This window comes from Sciurus vulgaris (assembly GCF_902686455.1).
Source record: "Sciurus vulgaris genome assembly, chromosome: 14".
Lineage (NCBI taxonomy): Eukaryota > Metazoa > Chordata > Mammalia > Rodentia > Sciuridae > Sciurus > Sciurus vulgaris.
The window spans coordinates 58,412,913-58,439,076 of record NC_136475.1 but is presented as its reverse complement, the minus strand read 5'-3'; the positions used below and the strand labels follow the sequence as shown (position 1 = coordinate 58,439,076).

Sequence of the window (26,164 nt, the reverse complement as noted above, 5' to 3'; positions counted from 1 at the left end):
TTGGTAAGTGATGTTCCTCTAGATCTGTTTCACTTATGAAGCAGCCTTTGTGGCCTCCAGCATTGTGGGGATGCTTCCCCAAGGCTCCTGGCTGTGAGGTGGCCAACACCTGCACTCTCCCCCACACTGCCATCAAAGCCCCAATGCCCGCTCTTCAGACCTCTGTCTGTTCTGGATTTCTCCTTGAGTTCTGTGGCTTCAGCTCCCATTCATTGATCGAACTTTGACTTCCCCATTCATTGCTGGTACCTAGAGATTTCTATTATATTTAGATTTTAGAACATATTTTTATTGTTATAATTTTTCATTCTGTGTTTTGAAGCGTTTGGATTAATTAGAAGGGGTAATTCTTATGTCAACCTAATCCATCATATTGAATAAGGTTTTTAACTACTAAGTTTAAAGTTTATTTTGTTATATGTAAAGTAGAATCCAAGTAAGTAAATACATACTCATTAGTCTGTAAATATGTGAATAGGCTGCTCCTGAGCCAGCGCAGCAGAGGAGAGGCCTGACTACTACTGAGTGCTAACACCGGTATCATAGGCACCCTTGCTGTGGTTCTATTTTCTTTTTCTTTTTTAAATTTCATTTTTTAATTTGTTCTAATTAGTTATACCTGACACTTGCCGCGGATCTTGATGTCTGTCTGGCCACATATTTTCTGTCTAGATGCCATCTGAATTTCCCAAACATGCTGCTTCCAAAATGTTGTCCTTTAGAGTCTCCTTAGTAGATTAAAACCTTCATGAGAAGTTTTCAAAAGACAATCTCACTTCAGCACACCATCTGAGCATGATGTGAGCATTCCAAAATCTACACTGAAGAGAAACACTGCATGTGAAGGGTCACTGTCCCGCATGTTGTGTGAAGCTGCTTTTCTCTACATGATTACTGTATTTCTCACAGTGAAGAGAGGTTTACACTGAGCAGTTGATCCTTTACTTGGCAGCCAGCACCATCTCTGAGAACATTGATTGACATCAGTGGAGCCTGTCTGTAATGTTTATAAAGTGCTCTATACAAAGACATCTTCTCCCTACCCTCCCAGCAAACCCTGTTCTTAATTTTAAGGAAAGCAGACCATCGTTAGTCCTTGGCTTTCTCCTCTGATCCTCACATGAACCTTAAGTCATAATGGAAAAGAAATGGACTTTGGAGTCAAGCAGACCTAGATTTTAATGCCTTGGGCAACTTATCTAACATCTCTGAGGCTGTTTCCTTCTCTAATAAGACAGTAATGACAAAAATCTTCCTCAACAGGTTGATCTGAAATTCAGTGAGATGATAGGAAATATGTGGCCAAGTGATTGGCATATATTAATGTTCACAGATGTTAGTCCCCTCTCATTTTGTACCTTCTCTTGCTGATTCTTTCAAAACAAGGATTGTACTTTAGAAGCTGTAATTGGAAAGGGAGGTCATGGTTACACCTCCTATTGTCTTCTGTTTTCTTGGTAATCAATTTAATTTTCTCTTGGGTAAGATTTCTTAATGCATTTGTATGTTGCTTTGTAGCCCATACACCCCACGGCTGAACCTTCCTATAGAATAGCTAGGTGGTTACCTAAGAACCAGTACCCTTTTAACCAGTAATATCTCTTCACTTTTTTTGTTGGTGTTCTTCTCCTTTAAGGAAATAAAATCTTTGTATTACAGATACCATTTTAAATGCAAAGACCCCAGAGGGAGCCTGTTAGGTGTTAATATCAGAGAGCCACTTCTGTCTGGGACTAGATTTTCCCAGGAAGGGCATGAAGACCCTGAGCCATTTAAGAGTTTTGGTGATAGGGAACTGACAGAGAAAAGGTAGCCATAAGAAGAAATACTGAAGGTGTTACTTGAGAATTTCAAAAAACCTATAATGTGCCTATTTTGCAACAGTCATCATTTGGGTCCTGTGGCATCTGCATGTGGCTCAGCATGTCGATTTTTGCAAGGGTCTTATCAGAAATAGTAATGACAATGATAGCTTTGACTGTCCTTAAGTAGAGGGAAAGAGCATTATAAAAACAAAACGATTACAATTATGGATATGCCTCCATATCTGTGGTCAGAGCACAAAAATAGCTTTTCCACTGCAGAGCTAAGCCAACAGTTTCATGGAAACAGCATTGAGAATCTAATTTAAAACAGCCATGACCCAGAAATTCAGAGACGGGCCTGACATATTGGCCTCTGTTCATCCCTTTGAATATTTTTTTTCCTAGCACACGGTAATACATATTCAGGGCCAATTTAGAAGACCTGGAAGATAGTAATTGATGTTACAAACCTTGTTTTTGTTGGCCTCTCTTTAGCATTAATACAAACAGAGGGAAACGTTTTCATCTTAAATCTTCACACCTGAGAAGCTTGCTTAGCGTAGCACCAGGCCTTTTGCTCCTGTGTGGCTTGAAGCAAAACCTCATAAATTTTGTGAAAATCCCACTGCTTCTGCTAGTCATGGCTTCAGTGGAAAGTGTTCAGTTGGGGTCATTCTAAGTAACACACTAGTGGTCAAGTGCTCCTGATTTTTGGAAAATGATCTTATTAAAAAAAAGTGGTCAGGCTTTACTGGGAACTGAATAATAATGTCAGGATTCTCCAGTTCCAAGAAAGCTCAGACTTGCCTAGATCAGCATTTTCCTCCAATAAGAAAAGAAATTATTTTGGGCTTAACATCATCCTCTTTATTAATCATTTTGTCATCTGCAAGAGAGAATGGCACATGTGATGGGCTTAGCCAGCTTTAAGCAGCCCCCTGCCTGTTGGGATCTGCCTCTTTCTCACCCACACGGTCCTCTTTGCTGCCAGATGTTCCTACTTAACTGCTCACACATGCATGTCCACTGTGCCAACTCTGCTGCAGACTCTTGCCTCTTGTTGCCTGTCTGACCAGACGGGTGCCTTTCCCACATTCTCACAAGGGTGCTCTATGGGTGAGTGCAATGTGCTCGCTTAGGGAGACATGCAGAATCTTCCCACCAGAGACAGCAGGCACTGGCTCCTTTTTTGGTTTCCTATCTTCCCTGTACTCCTCACTCTTCCCTGGAGTTCCTTGAACCTCTTTCCTCCTGGAACTTTTTCCTATTTGTCTTGCTTCAGATGTCGCCTTGCTTAAACCTGATTTCTCTGTGCTTCCTGAATCCTGACCTTACTTTCTTTAGGACTTTTCCACCCCCACTACTTTTTTTTTTTTTTTTTTTTTTGTGGTACTGGGGATCGAACCCAGGGCCTTGTGCTTGCACCCAGGGCCTTGTGCTTGCAAGGCAAGCACTCTACCAACTGAGCTATCTCCCCAGCCCCGTGGCCACCTTTTCATATGCGTGACTCATGCATTCAGCCACCACTTATTGAGCAGTTGCTCTGTTTGAGGCTCCTGCCTCTCACAAGTGACATCACTCTTGGGGGCCACCAAAATCACTGAGGAGAATAATGAGGTGATATTACAGTACTGCAGAGCTTTGTGGAAATTGCCCATGCCATGAGATACATACATGAAAAACAATTTCTTCTCCCCTGGCATGTTTCAGACTTGAACCATGTAGGGGCAGGAGCCATCAGGTTTAATGCTGGTTTCTCACCTGAATTCTGCCTAGCATCTTACTGGGTTTTCCTGCCTTTGCCCTACCACCCTCTAATCTGTCCTCTACTCTGCCAGAGCTTGCTTTTCAAAATTCAAATCTGATCCTACTTATTCTCTCTTTAAATTTCACCTCTGAATCCTCATTGTATTTAGGATAAACACACTCTTAGCATAATACAGAATGACTTCCATGACCTCACCTGTCTACCTCCCCAGCTGTCCCTGTCTTCATGGCAGAATCAAGCCCTCCTGCCTCCCTGCCTGTGTGCACTCTCACTGTGTTCCGCCTGATCAGTTCATATCAACTGTCAAGATTCAGCTCAGAGGTTCACTCTTCTTAAAGGCTTTTTCAATTCCCTAGGGCCAGCAGCTTCTGTCCCCCACCACCATTATGGGTATATACTGCCACCACTCCTGCCAGTCTTGATTAGGCATCCAGGTTTGAGTCCCACAGACCCCTGGGATGGACTTTATCACATTAACAGCATTTGAGAACGGCCTGTACTAGACAGAGAAGGCCCTGAGGTAGTGGAATGTGACTGTTTTACTTGCAGCAGTGTGTAGCATAGTTTCAAAAGTGTTTGGTTATTGTTGAGTGAATGCGTGCATGCATGAGTTTTCATTCACACATGTTCACACAGTGTGATCACACACGCTAATGTATAGATCTCTACAGGAACCTTGTTTCAGCTCTTACTGAGAACATTTACAAAGTGCATAATAGGTGCTTTGTGAATTTCTGTTGAATCAAAGAAAGAACGAATGCACTTACACACGAACTATGGAAAATTTACCCCAAAATATATTCAGAAGAGAGACATAATGTAGCCTTCCTTCTGCTTAACTGAAATAGGAAGAATATGAGACTGGAAAATAAGATTATCTTCTCAGCTTTGTTTTCTTGAGCGAATAATTTTGTCTTTCTAGACTTCTATTTCCTCATCTGTCAAATGAAATGCTAGAAAAGATAATACTTAATGATTGCTGAACAGATTCTAAAGTCAATCATTATTAGCCTAAAGACAGATGATTGGCTGTTTTCTATTAAGGGGAATGAATTTGAAGCTGTCTTTTTTTTTTAATCTCATCACAGGGCATGTTCGAGACAAGTCCTAAACATTGGGTAGAACTGCAGAGTTGAGTCCAAGAGATGGACCAGCATTTGCCTAAATTGGGGCAGGAGGCCAAGAGGTAGTTGTAAATCAAATGCAGAACCACAGGCAGGGCCAGGATGCAAATCTCTGAGCAGAGCCAGGACAGTAGTCAGTGTCCCATGGCAGTCTGAGGTCAAAGCTGGCCTGAGCTTATCAGGAAAGAAGTGTGGAAGAGGGTTGGGTGGGGTGCTTTCAGGATACACTGAAAAGTTATCCTGCTCTCAGGCAAGTCTGGGAAACCTGTGTGTAAGTCAGTGATACCAGCTGCCTCGAGTTCTCTGAAGATGGGTAAGGGAAAAAGGTTTAGACTTAGGCCTCTAGAGCACTGGGGGAAGCCTGGAGGAGGTTAATTTGGGGTTAATAGGAAGGAGAAGAGTTTAATCTTGTTCAAATGAACTCACTTATAACATAATGAGGTCTCCATCACTTGAAGAGTTTATGCAGCCGCTGAATAAATCTTCAGCCAGGGAAGTTATATTAAAAATTTCTGAATTATGATGGTTGAAACTAAATGATGTTTAAAGTTCTTTTTTTGATTCCAAGACAGCCTTTGCTTCTCATGTTCTCAGTGAATCTCATCTATGTAACACTCAGATTTTTCTTTTTTTTTTTTGGTAGTGGGAATTGAACCCAGAGGTGCTCAACCATTGAGCCACATCCCCACCTTTTTTAAAATTTATTTTATGACAGGGTCTCACTGAGTTGCTAAGGGTCTGGCTAAGTTGCTGAGGCTGTTTTCAAACCTGTGATCCTCCTGCCTCAGCCTCCTCAATCCCTGAGCTTACAGGAGTGTACCACAGCACCCAGTACACTTTCAGGTCTTTAGTGTTTGTTCTCCTGAAAGTAGAGTTTCTTTGAATTGGACCTTGTGTGCCAGAATGTGGCTTGGCCAGATAGGGCTCCTAGAGGGACATTACACCATTTGTACAGTTGGTGGGCCTGTTACTTCCTCATCTGCCTTCTTGCTTTGAGCTAAGCTATGTAAGCAAAAAACAATGAGTGTGACTGCTTCTGACACCGTAGATGTTGGAAGACTTTGTTTCTTTCCATTTAGCTTTTCTCTTCTGGACCCTCTGGGATAAATTAACCTAGACATTGACTCCCAGGCTCAGGAGACCCTTTCTATACAGGGAACTTCATCTTAGCCTGACTTTTTTTTTTTTTTATTCTTTAATAGAACTGTATTTGAATAAGAATTCCATACAAATAGAATATATACCTTCAAGAAAGCAAGGAAAGAATGTTTTTACATTACATAGAATATTCAGATGATTCAATCAAGTTACCCCTCCAAATACTTATTTTTTTGTATTTATTATGAACTTTACAGTCAGTTCTGTATATGCCAACAATCGTGTAGTTCCAACACTTAGTGATGTGAAGCACACCTGCTTGGTTCTAAAAAGAGAATGTGATGCAGCCTTCATTTCAGAGGAGATGAAGTGATTGAATTACTGTCTGCTTTTTAATGTTTCGACTAACCATTCCAATGCCTCATCAAGGCCAGTGCCTTTGGTTGCTGATGTTTTGAATATCTGCCATTTTACCTGCCTTCAAGGCAGGTAACCCAAGTGATTTTGCCATCTCTGAGGGAGTCATGGCCTGCTCCATGTCTTGCTTATTTGCAAACACCACTAAAATGGCTTTTCTCAGCTCTTCTTCCTCCAACATGGCAACTAACTCTGATTTAGAAATGCCAATTCGGTCTCGGTCACAACTGTCTACTACATAAATGACTGCATCTGTGTTTGAATAATAACATCTCCAGTATGGTCTGATACTTTTCTGTCCTCCTAAATCCCAAACTTGGAATTTAAGGTTTTTGTATGTCACCGTCTCTACATTAAAGCCAATAGTAGGAATAGTAGTAACAACTTCTCCAACCTGTAATCTGTACAAAATTGTGGTTTTTCCTGCACCATCTAATCCCAAAATTAAAATCCTCATTTCCCGGGTTCCAAAGAGACTGGAAAAAATACTCGAGAAAAAGCCACCCATGATGACCCGCCAGTCGGCCCTCGCCGGTCCTCGGAGGCAGGCCTCGACTCGGCAACGACTGCTATTCCAGCCTCGGTGCCGCCACCTCCGCTAGCTTTGCCCTCCGGCCGCGGCTCCAAGGCGGTCTCCTCTCAAGCCCGGTCAGCCAGCAACTTCCTTAGCCTGACTTTTTAAAAAACTTTTTTCTGGTACTGAGGATTGAATCAGGGATGCTTTACCAGCGTTACAATTGAGCTACATCCCAGCTCTTTTCATTTAAAAAAGAAAATCTTGTTTTTGCTGGGCGCGGTGGTGCACACCTGTAATCCCAGTGACTCGAGAGGCTGAGGCAGGAGGATTGCGAGTTCAAAGCCAGACTCAGCAACAGCAAAGCTCTAAGCAACTTGGTGAGACCCTGTCTCTAAATAAAATACAAAAAAGGCCTGGCAATGTGGCTCAGTGCTTGAGTGCCTCTGAGTTTAGTCCCCAGTAACCCCCTTCCCCCAAAATTATTTTTATTTTTATTTTGAGACAGAGTCTCACTATGTTGCTTAGGGCCTCGATAAATTGCTGAGGCTGGCCTTGAATTTGCAATCCTCCTGCCTAAACCTCCCAAGTTGCTGAAATTACAGGCATGGCCAATGTGCCCAGCTTCATTCAGTCTGGCATTCTAAAGAACCTCACACTTTACCCCAAATGCCTGCTTTCCCTCTTTTCTTTTCCCCTTTCATTTTTCTTTGTCATCTCCTCTTTCTAACTCTCCATGCCCACTAAATACTGTGCAGTGTTTTTCTATTCAAATTCTTTGCCCTCCTGGTATCCTGGTGAATAGAAATGGGGGTGGCTTGTAAGCTGTATTATGCACATAAAGGAAAATGCCCAGGGTGGTGAAGTGATGCGGTTAATTCATTGGCAGATCAAGAAGGTCAGGACCCAGGTTTCCTGACTTCTCTCCCAGCCTCTGCCCTGGAGATCACATTTGCTAACAGCACTGGAGTCACAAAGAGCGTCAAGTTTTTCTCTGTGTGTGGTCATTGTACCAAAAGAATTTGCCCGGGAAGCAATCCCAGGCTTCTAGAGACTCAGAGTCTGAGACCACACTGAAGACCATTAACAAGAGTAGCAAGAGCAATAGACCTTACCAAGTGCTTCATAGTTTTCAAATAAACTTTCAAGTCCACTACCATGTATGATGCTCCCAAAAGTCCCTTGAGGTGGAAGAGCATATAAGAGCTTCATTTTGCCGGTGAAGTCTGAGTTTGGGCCTGAAGTGGGTGGAGGAGGTCCTGAGTAGAGATGCTGGCTTCTCATCCCAAAACCTGCCCTGTGCTCATGCTTCAGAAAAACCAGGAAAAGGGAATGAATTGTTTCTGTCTAGTTTAAAAGGCAATGGGGACCCTGGGAGGCAGACCTCAGGGTCTAGGTTTGGCAGTTGGCAGCCCAATGCTGTGTTTGGAGGTAGGATCTAGGCCAGGGGTGAGGAAGGGTGGTGAGGCAGGCTCTAGTCCTTGAGATCAGGCAAGCTCCAGCTGAACTGGTTGGGACAATATTAATCTGGATGGGAAAGAAGAGTGCAGGCTCTGGAGGTAGGGACCCCTGGCTAGTGAGGTGGCCCTAGGTTTAGTAGAGGTTAACTAGGGATTCTGAAGTGAGAGGAAAGACCTGCTGTCATCAAATGGGAGTCTTGCTATAATCTTAGGTTATTTGGCCATTTATTTAGCAGGTATCAAGTACCTACTGAACATAAATAAATCTCTAGCATATTGTTTTGCTTATATGGAAAAATATATGGTCAATCCTTTGTATCCATTGGGTTCCACATCTTTTTTTTTTATTGTAAACAAATGGGATACATGTTGTTTCTCTGTTTGTACATGGCATAAAGGCATACCATTTGTGTAATCATAAATTTACATAGGATAATGTTGCACATCTTTGGATTTAATCAACCTCAAATTGAAATATTTGGAAAAAGTTGTATCTGTACTAAACATGTTTGAGCTTTTTTCTTATTCCTAAGTAATACAGTATCACAAATCTCTCTCTCTATATATATTTTTTTCTTTTTCTTTTTTTTGGTTGGGGGTACTGGAGATTGAACTCAGTGGCACTCGACCACTGAGCCACATCTCCAGCCCTACTTTGAATGTTTATTTAGAGACAGAGTCTCTCTGAGTTGCTTAGTGCCTCACTTTTGCTGAGGCTGGCTTTGAACTCATGACCCAGCCTCTTGAGCTGCTGGAATTACAGGTGTGCAACACTGTACCCGGCCACAAAGCATTTATATTGTATTAAGTTTTCTAAAAACATACAGTACATAGTTGTATGCAAACACTATGCATTTTATACAAGATACCTGAAGACCCACAGATTTTGTTATTTGTGAGGGGTTCTGGAACCAGTGTCCCATAGATACTGAAGGATGAGTGTGTATATCATGTGTATTTTTTGTTATTAATGCATATAACTAAACCATGGGAGTACATACTAATATTCTCCATTTTGCGGATCAGGAAACTGAGATTAGAAAGGATAATTGGTTTGCTCTAAGTTAGTTAGGTACTGAGCCGAGTACAAAATCCATGCTTTCTGAGTCCATTCACTGGTGCTTGTGGCTGCTTTCTGCATGGTAAGCAGCTGCGAAACTTCCCCACATATGCCTAGAAGAGAGGTAGATAAAAACTCCTTCACAATTATGGCTCAAGGTTTCACTTTATCTTTGAAGGCTGAAAAACCTAAATGCAGAGTTGAACTTCCTCTTGAGTCCTCCTTGTTAAACTTCCAGTGGACATTCCAGTTCTTGTTAAACTTCCAAGTGGTTGGCTTTCTCTAAGCACTTGGAATTAACATCCATTCTCCGGTTCAGCCTGATCCTTGCTGGGCAGCCTAGATAAGTGGCCCAGTGGAACAGCACAGCAGGGAGAAGAGGTCCAGGTCTGCATAGGGGTTTCCTGGATGAAGTAGTTATGGGTGGGAGGTGTGGGGATGTAGTTTAATAATCTGGGGGCCATTCCTATAAAGGAAGGTGACTGTCCCACAGTTCCCAGAGCTTAGCTATGTAATTCAAGTTCAAGTCCTTTTTCCTCTGTCCAAGGCCTGAACCATGCCAAGGGCCAAGTCCATCTAAGTCCTTCCCCTACCCCTGTTGAACATGTGAGGCTCTACTGCCCCTGGGCCCTGGTAATTGGGCTCAAGAAACTGAGCAAGGAGGATCAGTGAGGAGCCTCAACCTGTCAGTTCAGATTGATGCCCTGCTCCCTTCCTAACCAGGCCTCCTCTCCTACAGATGACGGAGCCTCTGCTCCCCTGGTGACTGCCTGCCTGGTTCTGCTTTAATGGAGACCCTGGGCTACATGGGGGTGGATCTTTCCCTGTCAGATATCCACCCCTGCCCCCCACAGTCCTAAAACCACAACCCCTGGTTCTGTGGGTAACTGGGCTCACCTGGGAGGGTCCTGCTTTGAGTTTCTCATGCAGTTGCAGTTAGATGATGACGGGGACCAGAATTACTAAAGGCTCAACTGGCTGGATATCCATCCACAATGCTGCCTCAGTGTGGTTACTCCATTCCTGGCAGAATAGCCTGGCCTTCTTCAGGGGACCTCGGGGCTCCAACAAGCAGGCAGGGGAGGTCTCTGGGTTAGTTGACACTTTTGCCTGTAGTTGTTATTGCTTCTGCCACATTGCGTGGGTCAGAGTTTTTTTTTTTTTTTTTTTTTTTTTTTTTTGGCGGTGCTGGGGATTGAACCCAGGGCCTCATGCTTGCAAGGCAAGCACTCTATCAACTGAGCTATCTCCCCAGCCCTCGGTCAGAGTTTTGACAAAATCTACCAGGATTCAAGGAGAGGATAAACAGGATCCCCTTCTTGAGGGGAGGGGACAAGGTGACATTTCAGAAGAGCAGAGAATGGAAGATATTGTTGTGGCCTGGCATCTTTGGAAAGCCTCTGGTCTGCAGTGTGGTTGTGGGAGTCCTGAAGAATTTAGGCAGGAAGTGGACTTCCAGGAGGCACACGCTTCTCTGCAGACCCCTTCTTGGGAGAATGAATCTTCATGGATTGTTGGAGTTTGAAGGGACCTTGGAAACCACTTGTTAGCAGTGACTTGTTTAAACTTACAGAGCCAGAGAGAAGCAGAGCTGAACATAGCTCCCACATACTGGGCTGTGGCACCAAAGCCTGACGGCCAGCTGTGGGTCACTCACTCAGAGAGACCTCTGTGTGCTTATCCCTGGTGGAGAGGGGAATGTGGGAAGAGAGCCTCTGGGCGGGTGGGGCATGAAAGTGTTCAGTGTAGAGCGGCCAGTGCCTCAGAGACTGGGCAAGCTGCTTACTCTGCTAGATCTGTTGGAGCCTGTGGGCCATGCTGGGCAGGGCTGTGCCCAGGGTGGAGCCAGGGTGGCTTTAGAACAGGCTTCCTGAGCAGGCTGGGAGTTTTCTAGAGCCTAGAGAAAGAAGGTCTGTCTGCCACATTATCAAGCATCTCTGATTGAGAATCTAAAATCTGCATGTTTAAATATAGGTTAACAGGGTGCTAGTTGGCAAATCCAACCATTGGTACCCACTTACATGTTTCCAATCAGACTTTGCTTTATGCGCAAAATTCTTTTAAAGCCTTCGATGGCCCCTGAAATGCAATAAAATTCAAAAGTACTTTGTGAGCACTCCCTGAGAACTTAGAGATTATGAATATTATTTCTGTATGTTCATATCTGTCTTTGAGGCCAAGACATTAAGTAAATGCTGATTGTTCATAAATGATTTGTAAATAGGACCTTAATCAATGATTTTTAAAAATCTCTCCTAATTTTGGGATTGCTTAAGTTGTTAAATGTTTATACACATATACATTCATGAAAGTCCATGGGAGTGGAGAGGAGAGAATCAAACCTGCTCCCGTCTCTGCAGTTCAGTAACTTCAGCCTGTGTATCCACAGTAACACAGGCATTTCCCAGTGAGCTTGGTGGTCATTAACAGCCAGGACCATGGATATACCAGAGTACATTTGATGTGGGCTCGAGTGTGCAGCTCTGATCACCTCCAGGGTTGTCTCTATTGACTTATAGCCCAGTTCAGACAGCCAGAGAGGAGACCTGCCATAGTGATGACAAATGTGTGCATGAGTGGATATTTTGTGTCTGCTTACTGGGGTGAATAAAGCCAGGTGGGAGAACTTCTTTTATACTGGCATTAAGTGGCACATGACTCAAATCAATAGAAACACAAGCAGATAATACAATCCTGAATGCCTGATTTGCTGCCCATGTCTGTCTACTGGAGCAAATGTTCATTCCCTCCCTCTGAAACTGTCCCTGCCCTTAAGCCATGTAGCCTGTGATGCCGGCCACTCCCAGTCTCCCAGTACACGTTAGCCCGAGTTTGTTTTCTTTCTCATTTGTTGTTTTCTTTGACCTTTCCTGCTAGTTTATACACATTGTGGAAACAGGAACCTATAGTAATAAGTCTGTTTATGATCACTCCCACGTTCTGCCATTTTTCAGATGTTGCTTTATTTAGCATGTGCAAGAACCTGTTAAGTTAACTATCTTAGTCTGTGTGGGCTGCTGTAAAAAAATACCGTAGACTGGGCAGCTGGGGAACAACAGATATTTATCCCTCATAGTTGTAGAAGTTGAGAATCCCAAGGTCAAGGTGACTGTAGACTTGATGTCTGGTAAGGGCCTGCTCTGCTTCATAAATGACACCTTCTTACTGGGTCCTCACAGTAGGATGAACAAGCTCGGTAGGGTGTCTTATAAGGGCACAATCCCAATCAGGTCAGAAGGGCTGTTCCTTCTGACCACAGCTTGTCTAGCATATGGGAAGGAATTGCAGTTTAGAGCATTAAATGTACCTTTTGGGCTATTTAGCCACTTTCCTTCTCTCAAACACTATTATTACATGATAAATTAAGATAAATTATTTGACCAATTTTCATAGCAAAGTGATTGATTTTGGTTATCCCCCTGCTAAATATTTAAGTCCAGAGAGAGATCCTCTTTAAAGTTTTCTAAACTTCCAAGATTTTCTGCTTATCTTCAGGAGGAGCAGTTGGGCCTGCTGGGAGAAGAAAGGAGGTTGACATGTTTAAGTTGTGTGATCTGAGCCTGGCTACCTTCACCTAACTTTATCCCACATTTTGATGGTTTCCTTGAAGAATTCCGAATAAAAGTCCAGGAACCACCTCTAGTAACCACAGGCCCTGCACCCCAACCCAGCTCAAGGGCCCTTGTGGGGATAATGCCTTCTCTCATTTCGCTCTCTGAGTGCCTTGCTCTTTCCACTGAGGAACCCACAGAACACAAATGCCAGAAGGCAGCCCTGAAAGCAGGCCTTGTTTGCAGGCCCTCGCCTGAACGAAGGCTTGCTTGTCTGCCTCCTTCCAGCCAGGAGTGGGCTGAATTTTCTGGAGAGTGGGAAGCCCAGGGGTCCTTTTTGTGTTGCCCCTGAGACCAGAAGGTAGGTAGGGCATGAAGAGGCAACCATTATTAGGGCTGCCAGAAACCAGTCCATCCAGGAAACAACACAGTATCACTTTGCAGAAACCCAGGGTCTGGGTGGTGGCATGGGTGGGCAGCAGCCTGACCTCTGCACATGGGCCCGGCACCCATGTAGGTTGAGTGGGCCACATGCTCCCTTTCCTTCCAGATTGGCAGCCTGGCTCAACTACTGAAATTGGCCCCCACCCTTGGCTCTACTGACCAAATCCCCAAACACCAAAGTCTTCCTGTCCGTGTTGTTCCTGTCCTCTGCACTCCTTCAAGACCCCGGGAGGAAGACCTTTCCTGCCTGTGGTCTCTTTCTCCTGGCTTTACTTTGGTGTTCCTGGGTGTCTCTCTCTTTTTCCTTTTCTCCTCATGTAAATTGGCTCAACCCTCAGCTCCAAGGCCCGGCGGCTTTTCTCCTTCTATTTTTTTTTTTTTTTTTTTTTTTTTTTTGCAGTGCTGGGGATCAAACCTAGGGCCTGTGCTTGCAAGGCAAGCACTCTACTGACTGAGCTATCTCCCCAGCCCTCTCCTTCTCTCTTGCATTCAGCTCTCACCTAGCCCAGAAAAGCCCCTGACTCTCTCTGTTAGCCTCTGGTTTTTTCTTCAGAGATACTGTGTCTTGTATCTTCTTGGTAGATGTTTCTACTTGGAGGTCCCTCAGACTTGACCAATCTGTGTAAAACCAGCTGCTCTTCTCACCTGTTCCAGGGCTCTGCTGTTCTGAGTGCCAGATTCTACCCCTGCCCCCATCAATTTCCTTTAAGTCCTGGGAGTCTTCTTTTAAATATCCCTTTATCCTCCTTTTGTCCTATGCTGATTTCTGCTCTGGTAGTCTGTGTGGTGTAGTGGAAAGAACATGAGATTTGGGATTTGAGATAGGGTTCAATTCTGACAGAACCATTTTCTGGTTGTGTGACCCCAGGCACATTGCCAAACTGAAGTTTCCAAAGCATTGTCTGCAGAGTAGACCCATGCAGAGGGGTGCACATCAGGCCTGCCACACTCCCAGCTCTCTGACCCCAGAGCAGGTTTCTCAACTTCAACACTACTGATGTTTTGAGATGAATAATTCTTGCCCTGTGTGTCCTATGCGTTATAGGGTGTTAGCAGCATCTTGAGCCTCTGCCTACTAGATGCCAGTAGCATCCCACACCCCCTGCTATGACAACTAAAAGTGACTCTAGACACTCCCTATATGTCCCCCGGGAATGCATATAGCTGCTCATTGAAAACTACTGGTACAGAGTGATGCTAAGTCTTGGTTTCTGGGTGACAAGCGTGGACCCAGGTTTTCGGGTTATAACCTTAAAGTAAGTCATCAACTGCATGTGTGAAGGGCCATACTACTTTTAATCCATTTTTCCTGATTTATTTATTTATTTATTTTTTTTTGTGGTGCTGGGGATTGAACCCAGGGCCTTCTACTTACGAGGCAAGCACTCTGCCAACTGAGCTATATCCCCAGCCCTTCCTGATTATTTTTGATGTCTCCAGGTGCTGTGCTGACTTGCTTGATTAACTAGTGCCTTTCATTTCACAACCCAGTTCAGTACATGCCAGGATTGTACCTTGATTTCCTCTTGCTGGAAAATGAAGGACTTTTCAGTGTCAGACACAAGCCCTGGGTCTCTTGCTCGTGAACTCTCAAGCTTGTTATTGCCTGCTGCTTAGGCCCTGACCTTGTAGCTATGATGAGTGCAGATTTGGGAATCTCGTGTTTGTAAGCATTATGTTGGCATTTTTGGGGGTGCCTGCTATGGGGCATGTTACTTATTTGGTCCTTATGAAGTAGACACTTTATTTTCACATTATAGGTTGAGGAAATGGAGACCAAAGACACTTAGCAACATGTCTTAGAGGTAGTGATTCCAGAAACCAGATGAGAAGCCAGGTGGCTTTGGCATGAGAGCCTGTAGCACTTGACCTCTGTGCTCTTCTACCTTTGTGGGTTGAGCCATTGCTGTGACAAGAGGACAGAAGCCCATGGAGCAGGGCTCTTCTTACTTGGGGTTCAAAATGCTCCTATCTCGACACCCACAAGTCCTAAGGTGTGGCGTTGTGAATGGACCCAAATCCGAACTACAGGGGAGTGTCAGGGTGAGGAACTGAGCTGGAATCAGAGCTGAGAGTATTTGAAGGCAGGGGTAGATTATACTTTGGTTTAATATTTCATAAATGATATTTCCTGTTGCATAGCTTAACTAAATACCACATGTTTGGGTTGAATATTATGGGCTGTACCACATGTGTTAGTAGTTTGGCTCATGTGGACTGGTTACTTCTCCATGACCTAAGATCAGGTGAGGCTTTTCATTTTCCTTGAAGTTTTGTTTCCTTTCTGTTTCAAACATTTTCTTTTAAAAGGAAAACCGTAGGAATGATATTTGAAAAGCTGTCATAGCATGGCAACCCTTCAAGAAAATTCTCCACAATGCATTTTTACACACAGGCCTGCCCCTGACTTTGTTTCCACAATATGCATCCTGGGAGAGCAGTTTGGGTAACTGGATTGCAATCCTTCAACCACACAAAACAAGACTGGGGCTTTGCAATATAGCACAGTCTTGTTATGTCACTCTGGAGGAGTCTGGCACTGTGGGGAGTCTGAGAATTCCTTATTTGGGGAACAGCAATGAAACCACACAGATACTGACATTAGAACATTCTTTCTCTGGATTATGTAGCATTGTTACAGAGCAAAAAGTCAGAGGCATAAAAGACCAAGTTCGGGCTTCTGCAAAGGCAAGAGTGTTCCTGGGAGTCCAGATGTGTTCTGGAGACTTGAGCAGAATTAAGCCCAACAGTGACAGTTGGGCTTGGGGCAACAGGTGGGCATTGGTGATGACCTCTGAGCTCCACCAAGTACTTCCTTAGCCTCATCCCTTCCCCAGCAGCTGGTAGTTACAAGAAGCCAGATGCTAGGGACCACACTGGAGGGTGTTCTCCACAGAGGGGTAGTCATCAGCTGCAAATGCCCTGGAATGCTGAGTCACCAACCCAATGCATCTGATCCGATTTCATCAATCTGCAAGAGAAGGTAGAACTTCCTGTGCACTGTTTTGAATGATTTCTGAAGAAAAGCAAAGGAAAATTGCAAAGAACAGCACAATGGAGGGGGTTGGTGTGGAATGGGAGGGAAGGACTTTGCAGGGAATTAGATGAAATTTGGAGAATTAGACCAAGGAAGCTCCTAGAGGACAGGGGGGCACCTAAAGATATTTGTTACACAGGAGTTCTGAAGGGTAGGATGGCAGTTGATGCAATCAAGAAGGGACAGGAAATAGGTCAGGCTGAGTTATGAAAGCCATTCTCAGAAATGATCCAAATCCATGCTGAGCTGCTGTTGTTCTTGAGAAACTTTAAAGGAAACTGTTCCAGAGTCTGCCTTTCCCACAGTCAGATTTCCAGGGGGCAGATGCATGTGGTGGACTTGGTGAAGAAACAGGCTCCTCCCATCCTTCTAGCATCCTTCTGGTTTAGAGAGTTCCTGGCTCCAGGAAGTGATGACTCTCCCCTGGTGCTATTTATTTAGGTAGGGTGATGGAAAGTATTCAGAAATGGCAGGACACTAAGTGCCAGCAAGTCATCTAGACCTCAGAAGGTATTTGATTTTAGGATCAGACAGAACTGGTCACAGTCAAGGCCCTGTCTCCTATTGGCTGGATGACTTTAGGCAAGTAGCTTAACTTCTCTGAACCTTCGTTTTCTCTTCAACAAAATGATGATAATGTTATGAGCCCGTGAGGTTGTATTAAAAAGGAGCATCCATACACAGCCCCTAGCAGACCAGGTGCACATACTATTTGATAAAATGTTAGTGTGGTTCATTGAACAGAATGCCTCCAGTTTCTTCCTGACTCTAAAAGTCAGTGACTGTTTGAACTGGGGAAGGCAATATAGAGATTTATTTTGCTGAGAAGTAAAAAAGATCATTTAAAATTATTTAATAAAATTTTATTGAATTTAAATTCATGTCAGGCATTTGCAGAGTGGAAAATACTCTAACAGATGAAACTTGAGACCTCCTTGAAAAAGCTTCACTCTTGACTCTCAAAGAATATGAGATATTTTCCATGTGATGACTTGAACGAGTTTATCCCCAAATTCTTTTTGGTGAGGCTGTTTTTTTCCCGTATCAGTGCTTCTTATTTACAAAGCTTGACTGCAGTCTTATTAATATTTAAGGGACTGCTATTTGTGATTTCCTTTCAGAAATACTTTAGAGTCAATTCATAATAATCTCCATAATATTCCCACAAGAATTCCCATAGGATTTCTTATGTGGAAAAAAGTGCAGGAACTGTGTGCAGGTGCAGGCTTTTTCCATGTTTTCCAGGTGTAGTCCCCTCCTGTTGCTGAACTACCATGTAGAATGGTGGGAATAATTAGTAATAATTCAAGGGAATGTGCTGACTACTGAATGCCACCTGTCACATGTGTTCATGTATAAGGCTGAAACCACCATTTCCTCTGTCCTTGTTCTTCCCAGGATGGATGGGCCATTGCATCTAATTTGTTCTTGGGTTCAACTTATTCTGATGCTGCTTTGAAATCAGGTGACTATAATGTCAAGTAGTCTTAAAGAAAAGCAAACACTCCACTTACAAATCTTTAAACCTCAGAAATAGATTTCTAGAACTTTCCACCATGATACGTTTCCCTTTTCTAGGTGTGCCTCACTCCTCAGATTCTTGGTGACTTTCTTTGGCTCTGAACTTTGTCTGGAATTGTCTTCTACAAGTTTGTAGGATAATCCAGATTGATTGAAATTAGACCCCCCTGGAAGGTTTGGAGCATGCAGGGAGGGGTGGAGTTCCCAGCTGAGGAAAGAGCCAGAGAGTCAGACTGGAGGAACTTTGCCTCTGAGCAAGGTGGCTGGGAACTGGCAGCCGGAGCTCTGAGTTCCCAGCTCTGCCCTAACTTGATTCTAGACTTTGGGGAAGATGCCCAGATGGTGTGGTCTGGTTCGGATTGTTATAAAATTTCAATGAGATGTCCATGTCAGGACTCTGTGAGTGAGTGCTCTGCAGGGCACAGGTATATATCCAGATCAAATGCCACTTACAATGCAGAAAACAAACAAAACAAAGTAAGGTTAAATAGATGTTGCTGCTTGAAGACTTTTGTCTTCAGTGTCTCAATACAGCTGGGTTACAGTAGTAGAAGATGCATCTCAACTGCTCTGGGCTTTCCTGTCCCTTCCAAGACCTAGCAGGCTTCTGAAAGTCTGGGGCTGTGGGCAAGGTGTGGCCTCCTTTCCCTGTGGGGTTCAGGAGGGAAGGAAAGCACTGGATAGACTGGTCCTTGTTGTTGACTTTGGGCCAACTGACTGGTGGGGGCTCTAGGGCCAGAATAGAAAGATGAGGTCATATATAAGAAATGAGTGCAGAAGGTGTGATACAGAAGGCAGAAAGAGGGACAGAAGAGGGAAGAAAGAGGATCATGGAGGAAACAAACCTGCTCAATCAGAACAGCATCATACTCCTGCCTTTTAAGCCGGGACAAAGGTTTGGGTTCCTGTTGGGCACGATGCAGGATTCTGTTGGGTTGAGTGAAGCTCATGGCACATTCGCTGAGTGTCTCCTAGGGAAGAATCCTGCACCAGGAGGGGTTGGGGGTTGGGTGGGAGTGCAGCTTGCATGGATTTGGGGTTCAAAGTAGGAGACTTTTTGGTAAGGTCTACTTTAAAAAAATTTATGTCTGCTTACAGAGACATAATGGGATTGATTTCTTTGTCTGGCTTATGGAAATGAGTTTATTTGTCTCATAACAAGCAAAAACTAAAGAAACTAACCCATGCTTCCAAATTTTGACGTTACCAAGGGGAAACTGATGAGGCAAACTAATTGGCATAGGATCTCAGTTTGAAGCTGAGTTTTTTCTTCTCTTAGGCTTCTCTTTCTTTTTAATAAACTCAACTAAAGTAAATATTTTCACCGTATCTCATCCTATGTAAGGAGTTGTTTTGGCTGGCGTCCTTGTGAAGAGGGTGGGATGAGGACACGTCAAGAAACACTGCGCCGATTTCCTTCCTGGAGCCCCCTGGTGGTGTCCCCTGGAGACACTGCTCTTCCTGCTCCCAGGGAAAGTGCTTTATGGCAGCTTCAAACTGACAGTGAAGTGCCCTCCAGAGAGCCAGCAGACCTGGCTGCTGCTCCACCGGGTGTTTTTGTGCCCTCCCTCAGGAATGTGCGGAGGCAGCAAATGACAACACTGAGCACTCTGTCCCCAGAGGAGCCCCAGGCCCTGACTCTGCTTTGGCTCTTTTCCAAGCTGGAAGGATTGCATTGGTTGTACCTTCATTACCCAGGAGGAGAGGGCTGGAGGGAGTACAGGCCTTTCCTGTGGGCAATATCCCAGCAGTTGTAAGTTTTCACATCAATAGATCTTCTGGAGTTTTATTTTGTTGCTTTGAATATATGGTTAAAAATCTTAGTACTAAGGCCCATGAACTTAGTGGTAACCGTTTATTTTCACAAAATTTTCAACTGAGTGTCAACCACCATAGAATTGTTTTAGAGTTAGAAAGGACTCCAGAGATCATTCTGGGGTAATCACTGAGTGTGCTGAGAGGCTGTGCACACAGTTAGTGAGTGACAGTTGTGCCCAGAAGTTGGGTTACCCTACCGCCAGGTTGGTGCTATGGTCTTTACATCTCATTGAGTCTGGTGCCATTGGAATAAATCCAACAATATATGTCATCAGATTGGCCTGAAGTGACCTGTGTTCAAATCTGGTTCTTTCCATACCTGGGTATATACTCAAGAGAAATAATCACACAAAATTTACACACGACCTGGGTGTGGTGGTATGCTCCTGTAGTCCCAGAGACTCAGAAGACTGAGGCAGGAGGGTCGCAAGTTTGAGTCCAGCCTGGGAAACTTAGTGAGACTCTGTCCCAAAATAAAAAATAAAAAAGGCTGGGAATGTAGGTCAGTGGTAGAGGGCCTTTGGGTTCAAGCCCTAGTACCTGAAAAACAAAAACAAAACAACAACAAACAAACTACAAATATACATACCAGCTTTATTTGTAACAGCTAAAGAAACTGAACAAACCAAATGTCCACCACTGATGAATGGAGAAAACAAAATGTGGTATAGCCACACAATGGAATATTATCCAGCCATGAGAAGGAATGAAGTACTGACAGGTGCTACACCGTGGCGAACCTTGAAAACATGCTAGGTGAGGGAAGCCAACTATAGGAGGTTTATGTTGTGTATTTCTACATACCGGAAATGTCCAGAAAAGGCCAGTTTATAGAAACAGAAGATAGATGATGGTTGCCAGAGCCTGGGTAAAAGGGAGGATGGGGAGTGACTACTAAATAGGTACAGGGTCTATTTTGGGGGTAATAAAAATGTTCTGGAATCGGTGCTGATGGTGGCACAACTCTGTTTATAGACTAAAATCCACTGAATTTTATACTTTGTTGAAAAGGGTAGAGTTTATGGTATGTGAATCATATCTCAATAAAGCTGTTACTTTTAAAAATCCTGATTCTACCTCCTACTGCCCGAGTGACTTTAGACAATGGAACAAAACCATCTATGAAACAGAAATAATAATATACACTTCACAGGGTGATTTTGATGAACAGGATCATGAATTTATTAAAAATGCTTCTAAACTGTAAACCTCACTTATGAGCTGTCAATGGATTGTAAGTTTATTATAAAAAAAGTTTATTATAAATTAGATTTTTTAGCTTTTCCTCCTGTATTTCCCGTAGGATTAACAAGGTCTGGCTACATAGTAATCACTCAGACTTAGTGATTTAATTAGAAAATATGATAGTTTTTTTTTCCAATTGTGAAAACCCATGAGGTAGACCCTTTTAACAAAATTTTAGGTGTACAACGTAGTATTTTTAATTATATTCACATTGTTGTGCAGAAGTTCTTTAGAACTTTTTGATCTTGCGTGACCGTATCTATGTCCACTGAAGAGTGATGCCCGTTTTTTGTTTGCCCTTCCCTGCTGCCTCTGGCAACCACCATTTTTCTTTCTGCCTCAGAATCCAACTACTGGAGATACTTTGCCTAAGTGAGGTCTTGCAGTACCTGCCTTCCTCTGACTGGCTTCTTTCATTTACCATGAGTTGCTCAAGCTCTGTGTTGTAGCTTGTGTTAGAATTCCCTTTCTTTTTAAGACTGAATAATATTCTATTGAATGCATCTACTGCTTTTTCTTTATTCTTTCACCCATCAGCCAAGATTTGGTTATTGTGAGTAATGGTGCAATGAATATGGGAGTTGCAAATTTCTCTTTGAGATCTTGTTTTCAGGGGCTATGGCTCAGTGGTAGAGCATTTGTCTAACACGTGTGAGGCGCTGGGTTTGATCCTCAGCACTGCATAAAAAAATAAATGTGTCTACATTAAAAAAAATAATAATAAAAAAGGTCCCGTTTTCAGTTCTGTTGGATGAGTACCAAGAAGTGGATTATTTGAAAATATGGTAGTCATATTTTTAATTTTTTTTGAGGAACTTCCATACTGCTTTCCATAGTGGCTCCACCATTTTATAGTCCCACCAAAAATGTACAAAGGTTACAGTATTTTCACTCCCTTGCCAATATTTGATTTATTCATTCATTTATTTCAGTGCTGGGGATCGAACCCAGGCCCTCGTGCATGCAGGCAGGTACTCTACCACTGAGCTACATCCCCAGCCCTATTTGTTTATTTTTCATACTGATCATTCTAGTAGGTGTGACATGATATCTCAGGGTTTGATTTTCTTTTCTCCGATGATGCTGAGCATCTTTTCATATACGTGTTGGCTCTCTGTATGTCTTCTGTGGAGAAATGTCTAAGTCCTCTTGACCATTTTCTAATTGAGTTATTTATTTGTTTTCTAGCTATTGAATTGTTTGAGTTCCTTATATATTTTTTAATATTAATCCCTTATCAGATAGATGGCTTGCAAATATTTTCTCCCTTTCCGTATGTTTTCTTTTTAACTCTGTTGACTGTTTCCTTTGCAGTGCAGAAGCTTTTTGGTTTGATAAACTTCCATTTGTCTGTTTTTGCTTTAGTTGCCCCATACCTGGGTGTCATATCCAATAAATCATTACCAAGGTCAAAATTATGAAGATTTCCCCCATGTTTTATTCTAGGAGTTTTACATTTTTAGGTCTTATGTTTAGCTCTTTTCTCTATCCTGAGTTAATTTTTGTGTATGGTGTAAGATAAAATTCCAATTTCGTTCTTTTGTATGGGGATTACACAGTTTTCCAAATACCATTTGTTGAAGAAATTATCCCTTCCTTATTGTGTATTCTTGGCACCCTTGTCAGGTATCATCGACCATGGATTTATTTCTAGACTCTACCGTCTGTCCCACTGGTCTGCACGTACGCCTTTACGCCAGGGCCATACTGTTTTGCTTATCTTGGCTTTGTTATATGTTGAAGTCAATAAGTGTGAGGTCTTCAGTTTTTTTTTTTTTTCTGTTCTTTTTATCCAGATTGTTTTGGCTATTTAGGATCCTTTGTGGTTCTATATGAACTTTAGAATTTTTTTTGTTTTTGATAAAAAATGCCATTGGGATTTTGATAAGAATTACATGGAATTTATAAGTTGCTTTGGGTGGTATGGCCATTTTTTTTTTTCTTTTTAAGGTACCAGGGATTGAACTCAGGGGCACTCAACCACTGAGCCACATTTGCAGCCTAATTTTGTATTTTACTAAGAGACAGCATCCCACTAGATGCCTAGGGCCTCACTGTTGCTGAAGCTGGCTTTGGATTTATAATCCTGCCTCAACCTCCTGAGTTGCTGGGATTACAGGTGTGCTCCATCATGCCTGGCCGTACAGCCATTTTAACAATTTTAATCTTCCAATCCATGAACAAGGGACATCTTTTTACATATTTGTATCTTGTTTGTTTTTCAGTGACATTTAATAGTTTTGATGTTTTATATTCTTTTGTTTCCTTGGTTATGTTTCTTACTAAGTATTTTCTTCCTCTTGATGTAATTGTACTTGAGATTGTTTTCTTAATTTCCCTTTTGGATAATTTGTTGTTAGTTGGTGAAAATCTTTGGGATTTATGGTGTTATCTTTGGGATTTTCATACGTGGAAATTATATTGAGATAATTTTCTTCTATTACTGGTTGAATATTTTTGTCATGAAAGTATGTTAAATTTTGTCAAATCCTTTTTCATTGTTGAGATAATCATGTCGATTTTATCCTTCATTCTGTTAATGTGATGGATCATATTGATTTATTTTTGCATATTGAGCCATCCTTGCATCTCAGGGATTGATTCCACTTGGCTATGGTGTAGGATCATTTTAATGTGCAGTTGAATTTGGTTTCCAAGGGTTTTATTGAGGATTTTTGCATTTATATTCATTTGGGAATATTTGGCCTTTGCTTTCTTTTCTTTTAATGTCTTGCTGGCTTTGGTATCAGGGTGATGTTGGCCTTATGAGTTTGGAAGTGTTCCCTCCTCTTCAGTTCTTTGGAAGAGTTTGAAAAGAGTTTGGCACTAATTCTTTGAGTATTTTGTAGAAAGCAGCTGTGAAGCCATCTGGTCCTGAATTTTTTTTTCCCCTTGGGAGATTTTTATTACTAATTGAATTATTTTACTAGTTATAGGCCCCTTCAGATATTCCTTTTCTTTATGATTCAGTATTGGTAGGTTGTATGTTTCTAGGAATTAACCCATTTCTCTTGTTATCTGATTTGTTAGTATAAAATTGTTCGGAGTAGTCATTTATAATACCTTTTATTTCTGTGGTGTTTGTCATCATCTTTTTATTTCTGCTTTTAAGGTTTGGAGTCTTCATTAGTTTAACTAAAGGTTTGTCATTTTCGTTGATCTTTTCCAAACACCAACTCTCAGTTTCATTGATTATTTTTCCTATTTTTCTATTTTTTAAATATACTTTTTAGATGTTAATGGGCCTTTGTTTTATTCATTTATTTATATGTGGTGCTGAGAATCAAATCTAGTGCCTCATATGTGCCAGGCAAGCACTCTACCACTGAGCCACAATACCAGCCCTATTTTTCTATTTTCTTTAAATTTTTAATTATTTATTTGTTTATTTATTTATTTATTTTGATAAAAGGGAAAAATAAGTTTTATTGCATTGCTAGCAAAGAGAAATACAGGGGACTCCTGTCCCAATAATTATAGGCAAGCGCCACCTCACTCAGCCAGCTCTCTTTTCTATTTCACCTGTATTCTATTATTTTTCTCCCTTTGTTAATTTTAGGCTTAGTTTATTTTTTTTTCCTAGCTTCTTGAGGAATAAAGTGATGTTACTTCTTTTGACATTTTTCTAATTTTTTAATGTAGGCATTTGTGGCCATAACTTTCCCTGTTTGTACTGCTTTGACCATAAGTTTTGTTATGCTGTGTTTTCATTTTCATTTGTCTCAGAATATTTTCTAATCCTCTCCCCTTCTACTCCCTTTTTTTGCAATGCTTGATTATACAATTCATCCATCATTTGGGTCGTATTTTGTTTAATTTTCACATATTCGTTTCTTTCCAGATGTTATTTGATTCCTTCTATAATTGATTTCTAGTTTCAGTCTATTGTGGTTGGCAAAGATACTTGTGTGATTTCAGTCTTCCTAAATCAAGACTCATTTTATAACCTAATGTGATCTGGTGAATGTTCTGTGTGCTTGAGAAGAATGTGTATTCATTCTGCTACTGTTGAGTGGAATTGTTGTATATATCTGGTGGGTCCATTTAGTCTATAGTTTTGTTCAAGTCCTTTGTCTTTTCTTTTTAAATTGATCTTCTGTCAGGATGATGGAATTATTATTTAAAGTGGGATGTGGACACTGAGCACAGTAGTGCATGCCTGTAAACCCAGCTACTCAGGAGGCTAAAGCAGAAGGATTACAAATTCAACACCAGCCTGGGCATCTTAGCAAGACTCTGCCTGAAAAGAAAAGTAAAAGGACTGGGGATGTAGCTCAGTGGTAGAGTGCTCTTGGGTTCAACCTCCAGTACTAGGGGGAAAAAAAAAGTGGAATATTGAAATCTCCTAATATTTTTTGGCTATCAGTTTAGTCAACTTTTTTGCCACTGTGACCAAAAAGACCTGACAGGAATGATTAGAGCAGGAAAAGATTATTTTGGGCTCATGGTTTCAGAGGTCTCAGTCCATAGATAACTGGCTCCTTTCCTCAGGGCTTGAGGTAAAGCAGTACCTCATGGTGAAAGGGTGTGGTAGAGAAAAGCAGCTCAGGACACCACACCAGGAAACAGAGAGCTGTACTCAACAAAGATAAAATATATACCTCAAAGGCATGGCCCCAGGGACCCCATCCTCCAGCCATACCCTACGTGCTCACAGTTACCTCAGTTAATCCCCATCAGAGGTTTAATGCACTGATTATGTTAAGACTCTCTTAATGCAATCATTTCATCTCTAAACTTTGTTGTACATAGTCTCACACATGAGCTTTTGGGGGGACAACTAATATTGAAACAATAATAGCTGTTTCTTCACTTCTGTCAATGTTTGTTTCATGTATTTTGTTGCTTTGATGTTGGGTTCATATATATTTGTTATAGCCTCCTTGTGAATTGGCCTTTTTACCATTATACATTTTTTTTCTCTCTTCTAACAGTTTTTGACTTATAGTTTATTTTATCTATATAAATATGGTCCCCTGTGTTAGTCAGCTTTCTGCTACTGTAATAAAATACTGGAGATAATAAACTTAAAAATAGGAAAGGTTTATGTGGCTTACAATTTTGGAGGTTTTAGTCCATGCTTGGCCCATTGCTTTTGGGCTTGTGGCAAGGCAGCATATTATGGCAGAAGCCCATGGAAGAGGAAGCCCAGTCACTCCAGCTGGGTGCAAAAAGAGAGGAAAAAATTAGGTCTAATAATCTCCTTCAAGGACACACCTGCCGTGATGTAACTTCCTCCCACTAGGCCCTGCCTCCTAAAGGCTGCACCACCTCTCATTTGTGCCAGGAGCTAAGGACCAAG

General features: G+C 42.2%; 2 protein-coding genes across 2 annotated transcripts in view; one reads left to right on the top strand and one right to left on the bottom strand.

The window, feature by feature from the left end:
* STON1 (stonin 1) overlaps positions 1-26,164 on the top strand; it is a 50,159-nt gene that overhangs the window by 9,343 nt on the left and 14,652 nt on the right. The window lies entirely within an intron of this gene.
* LOC306644584 (ADP-ribosylation factor-like protein 1) lies at positions 5,891-6,872 on the bottom strand. The gene has a single exon (XM_079111643.1). It carries the CDS (start codon positions 6,718-6,720, stop codon positions 6,220-6,222), a length of 501 nt encoding a protein of 166 aa, XP_078967769.1. The 5' UTR covers positions 6,721-6,872; the 3' UTR covers positions 5,891-6,219.

Coding starts and splice junctions, on each gene's coding strand:
- LOC306644584 (XM_079111643.1), bottom strand. CDS start 6,720: ATGGGTGGCTTTTTCTCGAGTATTTTTTCCAGTCTCTTTGGAACCCGG.